General features: G+C 47.6%; 1 protein-coding gene across 3 annotated transcripts in view; it reads left to right on the forward strand.

Moving 5' to 3' along the window:
* TMC7 (transmembrane channel like 7) overlaps window positions 1-14,524 on the forward strand; it is a 56,137-nt gene that overhangs the window by 1,514 nt on the left and 40,099 nt on the right. For 2 of the 3 annotated variants that reach the window (XM_045770908.2, XM_045770910.2), the window contains exon 2: window positions 13,215-13,458. In XM_045770908.2, the coding sequence (XP_045626864.1) occupies window positions 13,215-13,458 (244 nt within the window). Of the gene's footprint in view, window positions 1-9,149; window positions 9,254-13,214; window positions 13,459-14,524 lie in introns of all 3 variants that reach the window. The other variant, XM_087870145.1, reaches the window with a different exon arrangement.

The raw sequence follows: 14,524 nt of genomic DNA on the forward strand, positions 1-14,524 counted from the left end.
TTTATGACCTTGTATCCACCAGCATGGCTGGGAGGCTCAGAAGGGACTGTGTTTGTAACTTTGTTGTACTTTGTAAATGGTGACCCACTGCATGGGCATCATGGGAGGACAGTTGGAGCGGGCAGGAGACAAAGGGGTTCTGCTTTACAGATTGGGAAATATGCATCCTTCTAAATGATAAAACAGATCATATCATTCCCCTTCTTAAGTTAAAGAATTGTGCTAAGACTAAACTCCAGGTTTTAATGTGGCTGGTAAGGCCTGGTGATTCCATCCCAGGCCACCTTTCTAGATCCTCATTACCTATGACCCTCCCTTAACCTGTCCAGCTCCAGCTACACTTGCTGCCTTTCCATTCCTCCAACATGCAGTTACTGCCTCAGGGCCTTTGCACCAGCTATACTCTTTGCCTGGACTACATATCTCTTTGATCTTCTTATGGCAGCTTCTTCCTCCTGTCAGATCTCTGCTCGAATGTCACCTCAGAGAGGCAGACCTCTGGAGCCCTCTTGTCTGAAGAAGCGCCCCCATCTCTCTTCCCCTAACTGGTTTCCTTGCTTATTTCTTCAAAGCACTTACCACCATCTGAAGACGTCTGGTTTGATTGTTTTCTTGTCTGTTAGCTGTCTCTCCTTCTAGAATGTGGGTGCCATGAAAAGCAGGGACTTTGTCTTCTTCTTCTAAGACCTAGAACCGTGTCTGGCACATAGATGACAAATATATGTTGAATGAATGAATGGGTGAATGAAGTGTATCCAAAGCCACCCTGGCAGCCATGGTGTAGAGGCTGAGAATCTGGACTCTGGATTCCCCGATGCAAATCCTCATTTTCCATGTCCTGGTCTTGTCTTTGGGCAAGGCACTTAAGTGCTTCATACCTCCGTTTCCTTAGGTATTAAATGAAAGTCATGATAGTATCTACTTCAGGGGGTCAGGGGGTCAGTATAAGGATTAAGAGAGTTAATTAACACCAAAAAAACCTTGGTGTAAGTATTTATATTAAGTTATCTATGCTGTGCAACAAATTATCCCCAAACTTAGAGGCTTAGAACAGTGATAATCACTTCTTATTTCACATTTTCTGCAAGTTGGGAATTTGGGGATGACCTATCTGGTTCTGGCTCAGAGTCTATTACGAGGTCAGACTCATGGTGTGGGCCAGGGATGCAGTCCTCTGAAAGCTTGTCTGGGGCCAGAGGATTCCTTCCAAAGAAGACTTGCTCATAGGGATAGCAAATTGACCCTGGCTGTTGGCAGGAAGCCTCTCCATATGGACTTCCTAGAGGCTGCTTGAGTGCCTCGTGGACATGGCTTTCCCTGGAGCATGTGATCCAGGAGAGAGCAAAGAAGAAGGCTTAATGTCTTTTATCATCTGCTCTTGGAAATCACACCTTGTTATTTCTGCAATATTTCATTGGTCACATGGATCAGCCCTGTTCAGTGTACAAAGGACCCGTGTAAGGATGTGTCAGGGTGTTTGAGGGGAGAGGATCACTGGGAGCCACCTGGAGACTGGCTGCCAGAGCACCATGTAAGTGTTAACTGTTGTTATTAACGTCTCTGTTCCCCACTAGATGATAAGCCCCAGGAGAACAAGGGCTGGGCCTGTTTGGCTCACCATCATGTCCTCGTGCTTTGTACAATGCTTGGTGCATAGTAGGCCTTCAGTAAATATTAATTGAGTGGATGCCTTTCATGATTTGGTCCTATGATGCCTCTAGAACCTGTGAAGCCCCTTCTGTTCCCTCTGCCATGGATGCCATTCATTACCTTATTCCATTATAAGGCATACTCCTCCTCTTTCAACTTGGTGTCATTTCCTCCCGGAAGCCTTCCCTGACTGCCTCCCCTCTCACAGGCTGGACTCTGTGTCCCTGCTCCGTGTCCACATGACCCACTGGCCTCGGCCTGTCCAAACATCTGTTGAGCTGTATTCTCACTTCTCTTGAGTTATATCATTTTTAAGAGCAGGGATTTTGGAATGGAACATACCCAAGTTCAGACAGCAATTTGCCTCAGTTTCCACCACTGTAACTGAAGGTTCTGACAGGAGTAAAAGTTAGAAGACCACCTTCTCCCAGGGCCTCTAGAGAGGAATGTGTCTGTGAGCCAGTCCCTAGCTACCTCTCCTGACCCCTGCTGCTTTCCCTCCCCTGCCAGGCCCCAGCTACCCCCTGGTCCCTTCCAGTGTTCTCCTCCTTAGGTCTTGCAGTCACTATTCCTCCACCTGATCTCAGCTTGAATGTCACCTCCTCCAAGAGGCAAAGACCCCGCCCTATCTCAGTGCCCCTCAGGAGGCATTTGCCCACCCCCAGGTCCCTCAGCCCCATGGTTCCTGGCATGTTCTATGTTTACTGCATGGAATGACTCTTGGTGGCTTTTCCTAAACGTTTGTCATATTCCGTCGGGTAAGAACTTCATCCTACATCATCTTCAACTAGCACGTAGTCAGTGACTTTTACATTGAGGTATAACTCACATAACAAAATCAACCACCTGAAAGTGTACAATTCAGTGGCATTTAGTACATTCACAGTGTGGTGCAACCACTGCCTCTGTCCAGTTCCCAGACATTTTCATCACCCCCAAAGGGAGCCCCGTGCCCATTAAGCTACCACTCCCTGATGCCCCCTCCGCCCAGCCCCTGTCTACCGCCAATCTGCATTCCGTCTCTCTGCATGTACTTATTCTGGGCATTGCTTATAAATGGGCTCACACAGTGGTGTGACCTTTTGTGACTGACTTCCTCACTTAGCGTAAATGGTGTTTTCAAGGCTCGTCCATGTTGTAGCCTGTGTCAGAACTTCATTCCTTTTTGTGGTTGAATACTGTTCCATTGTATGGTTGTACCTCCGTTTGTATATCCATTCACCCGTTGACGGACATTTGGACTGTTTCCGTCACTTGACTATTAGGAAAAATGCTGCTGTGAGTGCTTGTGTGCAAGTGTTTGAACATCTGTTTTCAGCTCTCTTGGGTGTATACTGAGGAGTGGAATCACTAGATCCAACGGTCATTCTGTGCTTCACTTTTTGAGGATTGGCCAAACTCAGGGACTCTTAGCCCTCATGTGTTGCTGTGACCATTACGCCTTTGTTCATCGGGGGAACCCAAGTGCCTCAACCAAGATGGGCTGATTGTCATTATGTCGTGGCTGGATGGGATTGCAACTTATACGATAGCTTCAAAGCCACTCGCCTCTCCTCTCTCCTCAAGGGGCACCAGTCTGGGGAACGGTGACTGTATTTGGATTGACCCCATTTTCCGCAGGGTGGAACTCAGTCTGGGCCTTTGGAGCAGGAACACTTGAAAGGGTAAAGGGATAAAACTAAACAGCCTCTTTAGACTCCTGTGTGGGGGGCTGGGACCTGGTTTGTTTTTTGTTTTTGTTCTGCTTTTAAGATTAAGTAAAGAGGACATCTGGCATTAGTTTTCCTGAAGCCTGCCCGGCCCAGGTACAAATCCCAATGTGGCCAATTAGCGGGTGTGTGACCTTAAGCAAGTCCTGTGACCTCTCTGACCTTCGGTTTTCTTCTCTGTGAAATGGGGATAATCATATCCCTATCTGCTAGGGTCGCTGAGAGGATTTTTTTTTTTAAGATTTTATTTATTTATTTGATAGAGAGAGAGAGACAGCCAGTGAGAGAGGGAGCACAAACAGGGGGAGTGGGAGAGGAAGAAGTAGGCTCCCAATGGATGAGCCTGATGTGGGGCTCGATCCCAGAACACCGGGATCACACCCTGAGCCGAAGGCAGATGCTTAACGACTGAGCCACCCAGGCGCCCCCAGTTCATGAGAGGATTTAATGAGATAAGCATGTTGAAGAGTTAGTACCACACACCTGGCACGCGCTGAACGGTCAAATGGTACTGTTGCTATTATTATTATATTATTATTATTTGGACCTTCTCTAGCCTTAATATTATAAGACTTGGTGATTTCATGTACTGTATACCTCTACTTTCTGGGGTTATGCTGATATATAGTTAACAACTCTTTGGGTTGTTTTAGTCTGACACATTGTCTTAAACTGGAAGACAAGTAACCATTGACCCTACAGTGTTTATTTTGTTCCCCTTACCTGCTAACCCCATTTGTTAGGGTCACTCCTCACCCTTAAAGGTGTCCTAGGAGGGAGGGATCTTCTGCAGGTCTGGACACAGCCAGAGACTGCACAGGCCATGAAAGGCCACGAAAGGCCACAGGGGTTCTCTGGTGAGCCAGCCGGCCATCTGACTTGAGTTGTTTTTTCTCCTCTGTCTGAAGAGGCTGAGCGAGCTCTGCCCAGCAACTCAGGCCAGATTAGGCCCAAAGGCCCTCGGTGGCTTTTTTTGTTTTTGTTTTTTTTTCAGGAAGTGAAGAATTTAGAGGGATAAAAGGGGGAAATGACTTTTCAGTGTTGTAAGCTTTGTTGCAATCTGGTTGCTTTTTAAAGGAGCTTTGTTTGCGTGTGGGACCACCCAGACCTTTGGTGGGGCTCCCCCCCTCCCACCAGCAGGAGGAGAAGGAGGAGGAGGAAGGGAACTGACCTTGTCTCAACCATGACCCAGTACCAGGCGAGGAACCGAGTAGTGAGGGAGACAGGCCAGAGACATGCTTTCAGGAAGCGTTGGGTCAAGCAGGGGAGACACTCACTGAACAGGTAAAGAGGAAAAGAGGGTAGTTAACAGCTAACCATAACTGCTGAGAAGGAAATGAAGGGGTGGTGAGCTAGAGAGGGGGAGGGCCTACTTAGCTGAGGTGGTCAGAGAGGTCTCTCTGAGGTATGGACTTCTGGGCCCAGCAAGAGCACAGGGTGGAGGTGGACATGATGTTGGTGTATTTGAGGAGGGCGCAGGCTGGAGCCTACAGGAGGAGAGGAGACAAGATCAGGCAGGCAGGAGCCAGTTCCTCGGGATCTGGTCGGTCCCAGTCAGGAGTTTGACTTTGAACTCAACTGGGTAGGTTTCTTTAATTACTCACGGCAACTCCGGCAACTCGCGAAGTGTGATTTGCCCATTTTACTCCCTCTGGAAACTGAGGCTCTGAGAAGTTACTGACGAGCTACTGAAACAGAAGGACATTGATGTTGTGACCCTAGAGCCTGTTCATTTGACAGATGTTTATTTAAGATGTGCCAGGCACCATGCTCATTGCTGGGCGTGTCGGAGTGAAAAAGACACATCGAAGCCTTTGCCCTCAGGGTTCAGACCTTGGCTCAACCTTGGGCAGAGTTCTTCTCTGAACTTTCTATGTTGCAAAATAAAGGTAACACGCAAGAAGGACCCATGCGGTAAAGTGACGGTGAGGATCACAGGAGATGAGTATGTAAAGGGTTTGGCCTAATCATGGTGCATGGTAAATGGTCAGTAAAGTCTAGCTATTTTTGTTGTTGCTTGCGGGAATGTTGGAAATCTTTTTTGGAGAAGTCTTGGCAAGGAAGATAAACACTGCACGTAAGGAGTAGTAGTGTGGTCCATAGTAAGATCCCTCACAGCAAATATAAAATCTTTCTGTGCATTGAGTTCATCAGTAAATAACCGGATGTATAGCACAATGTGCTCTAAGCCAAGGGTCTGCACACTACAACCCAAGGGCCAAATTCAGCCTGCCACCTATTTTTATAAATAAAGTTTTATTAGAACACAATCATGCCCATTCATTTATGGATTATGGCTGCTTTCCTGCAACAATGGCAGAGATGAGTAGTAGTTGTGACAAGAGACTGGGCGATAATAGTAAGGAAATTATAAGGTTTGCCGACTTCTTTTCTAAGCTTATAGTAGCCATCTAATCCTCAGGATGGTCCTGTCAGATGGGAACTATTGTTGCCATTTTACAGGTGGGAAAACGGAGGCATGGAATGGTGCTCTTAACCACTCTGTCTCCTCCTCAGACAGACAGAATCTCAGTGATTGTTCCATGGATAGCCCACCGGATGCTCCACCCACTTGAACACTGGGAAACTCAGGTTCAGGGCCCAGCGTCACTCTGATTCCCTGGTTAGTCACTCCTCTTGAAGACTGCTCATCTGGTCATAAAGCTTTGGACCCAGCCAGTCCCTAGGCCCCACCCAGATGCCAGGTGGTGTGACTCATTACAGGTCCTCCCAGCCTAGCAGTTCTGAAGTCTGGCAGAGGGAGGAGGCTCCCAAGGCCCCTGGATCCTTCCCTCTCAGACTAGGCTTTGGACTCCAAAGAACAAGGCCTCTCTACGTGGTCCAGTGGACTAGCCACATGGGGCTATGCCAATATAAATTTAATAAAGTCTGATAAAGTTAAATATTCATTTCTTTAGTCTCACGAGCCACATTTCAATGGCTCAATAGCCACGTGTGGCTAGTGGTCACCATAGTGGACAGTGCAGATATAGAACATGTCTGTCATTGCAGAAGGACAGTGCACCCTGACATATGATGCCCTGGCATGGGATATAGCCATGCCAACCTGCGCACTCAAGGACAGAAATAGTCACAGAGCCGGCCAGAGAGATCTTGTTAAATCTCAGTCCGATTGTGTCATTCTGCTGCTCAAAACCCCTCATGGCTCCCACCTTACTCGACTAAAAGCCAAAGTCCTCTCCATGGTCCATAGATCCTGTGTGGTCTGGCTTCTTTCTCCCCAGGTCTGTTACCCCATCACTCTCTTCTCTACTGACTCTCCTTCAGCCACACTGGCCTCTCTCCTGTTCCTTGAACTGGCTGGGCACAGTCCTGCCTTGCTCTTCTCTCTCCCTTGGATACTCTTCTCCCAGATAGCCACATGGCTCTTTCCCTCCCTTCCTGTAGGCTTTGCTCAAACCCATCCCTGTGTTATTTTTCTCCACACACTGTCAGCCTCTGAAATGTATTGTTCTTCACTTGTTTACTGTTGGTCTCCTCTGGCTAGAATGTAAGTCCCATAAAGGCAAGGGAATTTGTGTGTCATATTCAAGGCTATGTCCCAGTCTTAGAATAATGCTTGGCTGGCACATAGCAGTTGCTCAGTAAATGTTTTTGAGTGAGCGACTGAATGAATGGATGGATGGGCAGGTGTGTGGCCTTTCCAGGAGGAGGGCAGTGATAAAACTCTGGCCTTGGACCACTTGGTGGGAGATGTCCTAGCAGCTTCAACTAGATCCCCTCGACTGTGAGCCCTTGGATTAGGGTTAGGGTGAGCTGTGAGCAAAAATTACTTGAGGTACTCCACCCCCAGTTAGCATCCAAAATAAAAACAATGTCAAAGAGTATGGGTGGAAAGAAGACCAAAAAGTTTTGAAATCAATGTCTACATTGCCTTATTGGTAATCTCACAATGAATGTGCATGAGCCATTTGATCATTTCTTGAGAAATAACAGCAAAGCACGCTTCTAATAGGGCTCATTTGGTGAAGTACCTTAAATAGAAGGATATAATACACCATCAACATCCCAGTCATTTTTTGCCAGCTTATTTTTTTCTCCTTTAAAATTTTTTTTTTTCAATTATGAAAAAGAAAATATCAGCCATGTAGAAAAGAATAATATTCAGTGCTTAAATTCCATAAATCTTTTTCTCCCTTTTTGGTGCCCCTGCTTTGCTGGTGTGCTAAACTACACACGTTGGTTTGCCTGGTAGGTGAGCCAACAGTGCCCGTACCCCACGCACCAGGTTCATTCATTCATTCATTCAGCAGGTGTTTATCGAGCATCCAACATATGCTGCGTTCTGTGCTAGACCCTGGGGACTCAGCAGTGCAGGAGAGAGATGGGCTCCCTGCCCCCATGATGGTTGCTAGCCCTAAGAGCGGAGGGAGAGGGTCAGAGACAAGGTGCATGTGAACAGTTAGGGAGGAGGATAGAATTAGAGATGAGTGCAGTGGGATGGGCACTCGAGAGATAAGGTTGAAGGATTGAGTGAAAGCTCACTGAGTCAGGAAGCAAGTCTGCAAACCTTCCTCCTCTCTAGAACCTCACGCAGAGAGGGGCTCCATGCAGTTTGTCGAACAGAACTCATTCCCCCAGTGGCTGGCGAGAGGCCTGAACCAGATGACCCAGAAGGTCCCTTCTTGCAGGGAGTTTCCATGATTCTGCGAGTGGGAAGAAAAACCCTGAAGTGAACCCAGCACCAAATACGGTTGGACTAGGTTCTTGGCAGGCACTCAAGGAAGGCTGGTGGTGATCTTAGTCCCATTTAGATCACAGTTGGCCTGTGCCCACATCCTGGGAGTGTTTTTGCCTATGGATAGGATCTCGTGGCCTGTGGAAAGAGCTGCCAAGAAAGTTGGGACCTAAGGATGCTCTCCAGGTGTCCATGCCTCTGCCCATTCATTCATTCATTCATTCATTCATCTTTCAGGTAGAGGGCTCTCCATGAGCAAGATACTGCTCTAAGTCTCTGAGAGACTAACTTTGTTCTTAAACTGGAAGCATGCCAGGTATCAGAACTGGGTACTTAATGCCCACCCCTGCCCCCACATCTCCTGTAATTACCCAGCCATCCTCCTGCCTAAATAATAATCTCCTAATTGCTGAAATCCAGCTCCAATGGCCAACAGATTCAAGACATTCCTAGATGCAGGCACCCCAATGTCTCAGACATGCTCCTGCGCCCCATGCAGATGGCCGACAGGCAGCCCACACACCGACCACAGGACTTCGTTGGCCATACTGACGACACTGTCAGCTGGACCAGCTCAGGAAAACGTCGGACAGTAACTGTAATGAGACGTTCTTATTCTCTAAGGATGAGAAAAACAAGGCTCTGAGAGATGATGCAACCTGTCTTTCTAAGAAGATAGAACCGGGAGTCTGTCTTGACAGCAAATCCTTGGGCAAGCCGCCATTTCTCTGGGCCCCAGTTTCCCTCTTGAAAAGCTGGGGCAGTGAAGCCTTCTCTGGCTTCTGCTGCAGGTGGGTGTGGGAAATCAGGTGAGGTCATGCTTTGACAGATGTGTGGTCCTATATGAAAATGAGCGGAGGTGGATTTTCGTGATAGAAATAATGATGCCTGTGTTCAAAGGTACGCTTGTGATTTTTGTCTCTATTTGAAGATGCAGCACTTCCCAAGAACGTCTGAAGAGGAAAAGTCGTTCCTTTCTGATGATGGCCATTTCGAAACTACAGTTTGCCACCAGGGACTGTTGTTATGGAATCTGAATAGGAGTATATGGAGGAGCAATGAAATAATTTCTATCTGTGGTGTTCCCGCAGCACTTTCAAATCCATGGCCCACTGAATCATTTCATGCTGAGGACTTCAGCTTTGGCGTTTGGCAGACCCGTGATAGGTTCCTCATTCCAACACTTACCAGCTGGGTGAGTGGGCAAGGCCCTTCACCTCTCCAAACCTCAGTTTCTTCATCTGAAAAATGGAATGATTCTATTTAAAGAGTAGTTCAGAGTATTAAGTGTCATGACACATAGTGAGTACTCAGATAGCCTGGCACAAGGTAAGTGCTCAGGAAATCCTAGTTAATATTATTGGAGGTGTTTGTAATGCCACCCTTATAATCACGCTGATGAGGTCCGTGGTATTATATACCCCATGCCTGAGGAGAGAAACATGTGACCCAGAGGTGGTCATTGTCTTGCCTGGGGTGGCCTGGCTAGCGGGTGACAAGTCAACCCAGGCTCCAGCTCCAGCCCTCAGTTTCTGACCCTACAGTTGCCGAATATTCAATTGGTTGGTGCTGCTCCATATTCAAAGACCTTTGTTTGTGGGTAATAAGAGCTCTTTGTTGCTGTCCAGAAGGAGTGGCCTCCAGCCAGGGCCTGGACCCTTTAGCCTCCAGGCCCTTGCCCGCCCCACCCCCCACGTTTGCTCTAGGGAGCCACTGTTACTAATGGAAGTGGATCATATCCTCAGGGTACGCGGGGAACAGGGAAATGGAAGGTTGAGTGAGATTCTCCGGCTTGCACTCAGCAACTGGCAGGGCTCCAGGCGCGTGTCTGTGTGTCATCTGCAGTGGGACAGCTGTTCCGTTGTGTCTGAACGTGCCCATCAGAGAGGCCAACATTACAAATCTGCACTGTCAGACTCCAGCTCAGACAGCGAGGCCTTGGCTTTCCCTCCCTAGTGCTCCCTCCTCCCTTATTAGCTCTAAGTACATTTATGGAGCCCACTGCATGCCAGGGGCTATGCTGGGTGTTTCTCCCCATGTGGTTGCTTTTAATGCTCATAAGCTGGCCCCTGTGGTGGGTCCCGTGCTTGGCCGGGCAGCCTCCAGGGTGATCCTTGAAAATGTGGTGAGATCTCCTCCGGCTTCCGCTCCAAGCCCTCGGTCCGCCACATCCAAGCGTCACATGCAGCCCACAGCGTCTGACTCTGTCTGGCCCCAGGCACCTCTCTAACCTCTGCTTTTCCATGCTCCCCACTTACCTATGGGTGTCAACACACTACTACAAACATGATGGCTTATGCTGATTCTGTGTGCCAGGAGATCAGCAGGGCACGGAAGAGAGGGTTTGCTCTGCTCTGTGTCCTGTCTGTTGGGTCTGGAGCTTCCAGAAGACCTCTTCATGCCCATGGCAGTGCTCTGAGGATGACCCAAGGGCTGGGGACTGGTGGCAACAGCTCGCTGGGGTCAGAGCCAGAGACTTTGGGTCTCGCTGTCCACTGTTTTCTCGGTTCTCTTCCTCGGACACTTGGGGCCTCTTCCTCTCCACATGGTTGTACCAACAGCATTGCCAGATTTCTTACACGACAGCCCTGGGGTCCCAACAGCACAAAAGTGGGAACTTCCAGGCCCTTTTAAGGCTTGAGGCTGGAATTGGCAGCGCAACATTTCTGTTGCGACCTCTGGCTAAAGCAAGTCACAGATCCAGCCCAGATTCAAGGGGAAGGGACTGCAGAGGGGCTGGTGGGGCTCATCAGAGTTCAGCAACAACAGAGCCTGTTAGGCTCCTGTTCATTCATCTTCTCCAGCCACATAGGCCTCCATGCTCTTCCTCAAGCATGCCGTATACACCCGCACCTCAGGGCCTTTGCACTTGCTGTTTCCCCTCTCCTGGAATGCCCTTCCCCAAATATCCAACGGGCTCATGCCCTCTATTCAGCCTCAGCTTAAATGCTACTTTAGTACAGAGACCATTCCTGACCCACCTTCTCAGAACCTGCATACTCCACCTATCACCTTCCTCCTTACCCCACTCTATTTTTGTTTTGGCATAATATTCATCACCTATTTACTCTCTAATCTTCCCCTGCCCCCACTGCAGAATATATACGCCATGTGTACAGGGCATTTGCTTTGTTCATGGCAGTATCTCTAGCTCCAGGTCTGACATATGGTAGATAACGTTTACTGAATGAATGAGTATTTGAGATGAGGAAACTGAAGTTCAGAGGTTTCCCAAAGACACACACTATTAATAATCAGACCTGGGATTCAAACCCAAGCAATTAAGCATCTAATATTAAGCCTTAGAAGTTTTGCTGCCTATAGGGGTAATTGCTTAGGTAATTATGGCTGTTTCCTACTTCCTCTCCCTGTGTCCTGTCTCCATTCAAGGTAGTCTTTCCACAACTAAAATTGGATCAGGCATAAAACCCATCTTGAAGGTAGTGTCCCTCAACTTCACTGAAAGGCCCTCCCTTCTTAGACCACTGCATAAGGCACAGCAAAACTTGGCCCCCCAGCAGTGGCCTGATGTAGTAGAACAAATATAGATGTTTGAGTCAGGTAGACTTGGTTCTGTTTTCAGTGCTCCTACTCACAGGTTAAGCATGGGCAAATTAGTAATGTCATCCATCCATCTTCCCATCATCCATCCACCCATCCATCCATCAATCTTCCCATCCATCCATCCATCCATCCACCCATCCATCCACCCATCCTCCCATCCATCCACCCATCCAACCATCATCCATCCATCCTCCTATCCTCCCATCCATCATCCATCCATCCATCCATCCATCCAACCATCCATTGAGCATTTATTGAATTCCTTTCTGAATCAAAGATGGTGCTAGGTCCTGGGGTGCAGTGGTGAAGACATCATCACAGTCCCTGCCTTCCAAGAACTTCCAGTCTCCTGGAGGAGACAGATGTACTCACACAGTCACACAAATTTATTTATAAATATTATGTATTTATTTACAAATTGTGATGTGCTATAAAGGACTTAGTGTGTGTGTGTGAAATGTGTAACAAGGCACCTGTAATAGTGCAGTGGGGCTGGGGCAGTTTCCCGAGGAAATGATGTGTGAGTAGGAACTAATAGGATAAATAGGTGTGCCAAGTTCATTCCAGGCAGAGGGAACAGTATATGCAAAGGCTCTGAAGAGGAGGAAACAGGGCCTGTCTTAGTATCTGAAAGATCCTAAAAAATGTGTAGTTGGAGGGCAGAGAGCTTGAGAAACTGCAGACACAGGCAGGAATCTGGTTGCGCAGGGCTTTGAGGACCTGGGCGTGGGGTTGGAGAACCTGTCAACTTTATTTTCTCATCTGTAAAATGGAACTGATAATAGTACCTACCTCAGTATGTGTGAGCATCTGTGGTCAGCTGGGTGACAGCTGGCTGCAGGCTGGCCTGGGATGGTCTCAGTGGGGGCAATCGTCCCTGCAGCAATTGGTCTTAGCCTCTAGCATGTTAGCGTGGGCTTGTTCACATGGCAGCAGCTGGGATGCAGAGAGCGGCAGAAGCAGGCAAGCCTTAGAACTGGCCAGCATCACTTCCACTGCATTCTGTTGGTCCGAGTAGATCCCACGGCCAGCCCAGATCCATGAGTGCATGTGAAGCTCTTAACACAGTGCCTGGTGCACAGGAATTGCTCTGTCAATGCTATTATTATTACTGTTGCTGTTGATGGTATCACTATGAATTTGCATAATGCTTTATGCTTTTCGGAGTTTTATCCTATACATCATTATAGCCTACATTTTGGGAAGATAGTTGGGGCAAATAGTACTAGTCCCATCAGACAAATGTAGAAGAGTTTAGATAGCTGCCCGAGGCCACACATTTAGCTAGTGGCTGCATCCAAACACTAGAACTCAGATATCATGTAACCTAAAGCACATTCACTCACGAAGCTGCTGAAAGTGAACCCATTTGCAGATGATGGCATTGTCGTGAACACAATACTGGTAAACAGAATAATGAAGGCACAAATGCTCTTGTCAGTGGCACAGGCTAGTGACCGTCTATGGGATTTAGGTATGGCCTCTGAGATGCAAGTCTCTAGGCAAAATTTTTTTTTTCTGGCTCCCAAGCTCACTGGGGTCAATGATGGTTCTTTCTCTCTCTCTCTCTCTTTTTTTTTTTTTTTGCCCAGAGAACATGTCTTTGGACTCTAGTTGCTTTTCTTCTCCACCTGTGAATTTCCTTCAAGAATTGCCAAGCTATCAGTCCATTGCACGCAGGAGGACTACCATTCTTTCCCGAGACAAGCAAAGTGGCACTTTGCTGAAGCCAACAGACTCTTACAGCTCCCAGCTGGAAGGAGGAATCACTGAAAACCTCAATGGCCAATCGATTCGGAAGTATGCACTGAACATCTCTGAGAAGCGGAGGCTAAGGTTTGTTCAGTGGCCATCTAGAAGGCATATGATGTATGTTTTGGGCAGAGGTGTGTTTTATGCATGGAATGCATTTCCTGAAAAGTTCACATAATTAGAAATGTATTACTTAGGGTCAGCCAAGCTTCAGTGACAAAGTTATCCAAACATGTAGTAGCTTAACATATTAGAAGTTTCTTTTTTTTTTTTTTTTTTAATTTTATTTATTTGTTTGACAGAGAGAGAGACAGCCAGCAAGAGAGGGAACACAAGCAGGGGGAATAGGAGAGGAAGAAGCAGGCTCCCAGTGGAGGAACCCAATGCGGGGCTCAATCCCAGAATGCCGGGATCACGCCCTGAGCTGAAGGCAGACGCTTAACGACTGAGCCACCCAGGCGCCCCTAGAAGTTTATTTCTTATTCACATAAAAATCCTGGGTTCAGATCAAGGGGGAACTTTGCAGTCATTCAGGGACCCAGGCTCCTTCCATCTTGTGGCTCTGCAACCCCCCAGAGCCTCATTGTTGTCTGACATTCCTCCCTGTTACCGCCTTCCCTCAGCCCCTGCCAACCACTGATCTACTCTTTGTCTCTAGATTTGCCATTCTGGACATTTCAGGTAAATGAAATCAAACAATATGTGCCCTTTTGTACCTGGCTTCTTTCACTTCACATGATGTTTTCAAGGGTCATCCAAGTTATGGCACGTATCACTATATCATTCCTGTTTATGGCTGGGTGATATTTCATTTTATGGATGGGTATGCCTCGTTTTGTTTGTCCACTCATCTGTTGGTGGACATTTGGGTTGTTTCCACCTTTTGGCTGTTGTGAGTAGTGCTGCAATGAACATTTATGTACAAGTTTTTGTTTGGGACCCTGTTTTCCGTTCTTTGGGGGTATCTACCTAGGATTGGGATTGCCAGGTCATAATGGGAATTCTGTGTTTACCATGTTGAGGAATATCCAGACTGTTTTCCCTAGCAGCCACACCGTTGTACATTTCCACCAGCAGTGTATGAGGGCTCCGGGTTTTCCAGTCTTCTTGGCTGGGGTTTTATTTGATGCCAAGGCTTGATGATGCTTTC

Source organism: Ursus americanus, chromosome 2 (genome assembly GCF_024610735.1).
Source record: "Ursus americanus isolate L20-20 chromosome 2, mUrsAme1.1.p, whole genome shotgun sequence".
Lineage (NCBI taxonomy): Eukaryota > Metazoa > Chordata > Mammalia > Carnivora > Ursidae > Ursus > Ursus americanus.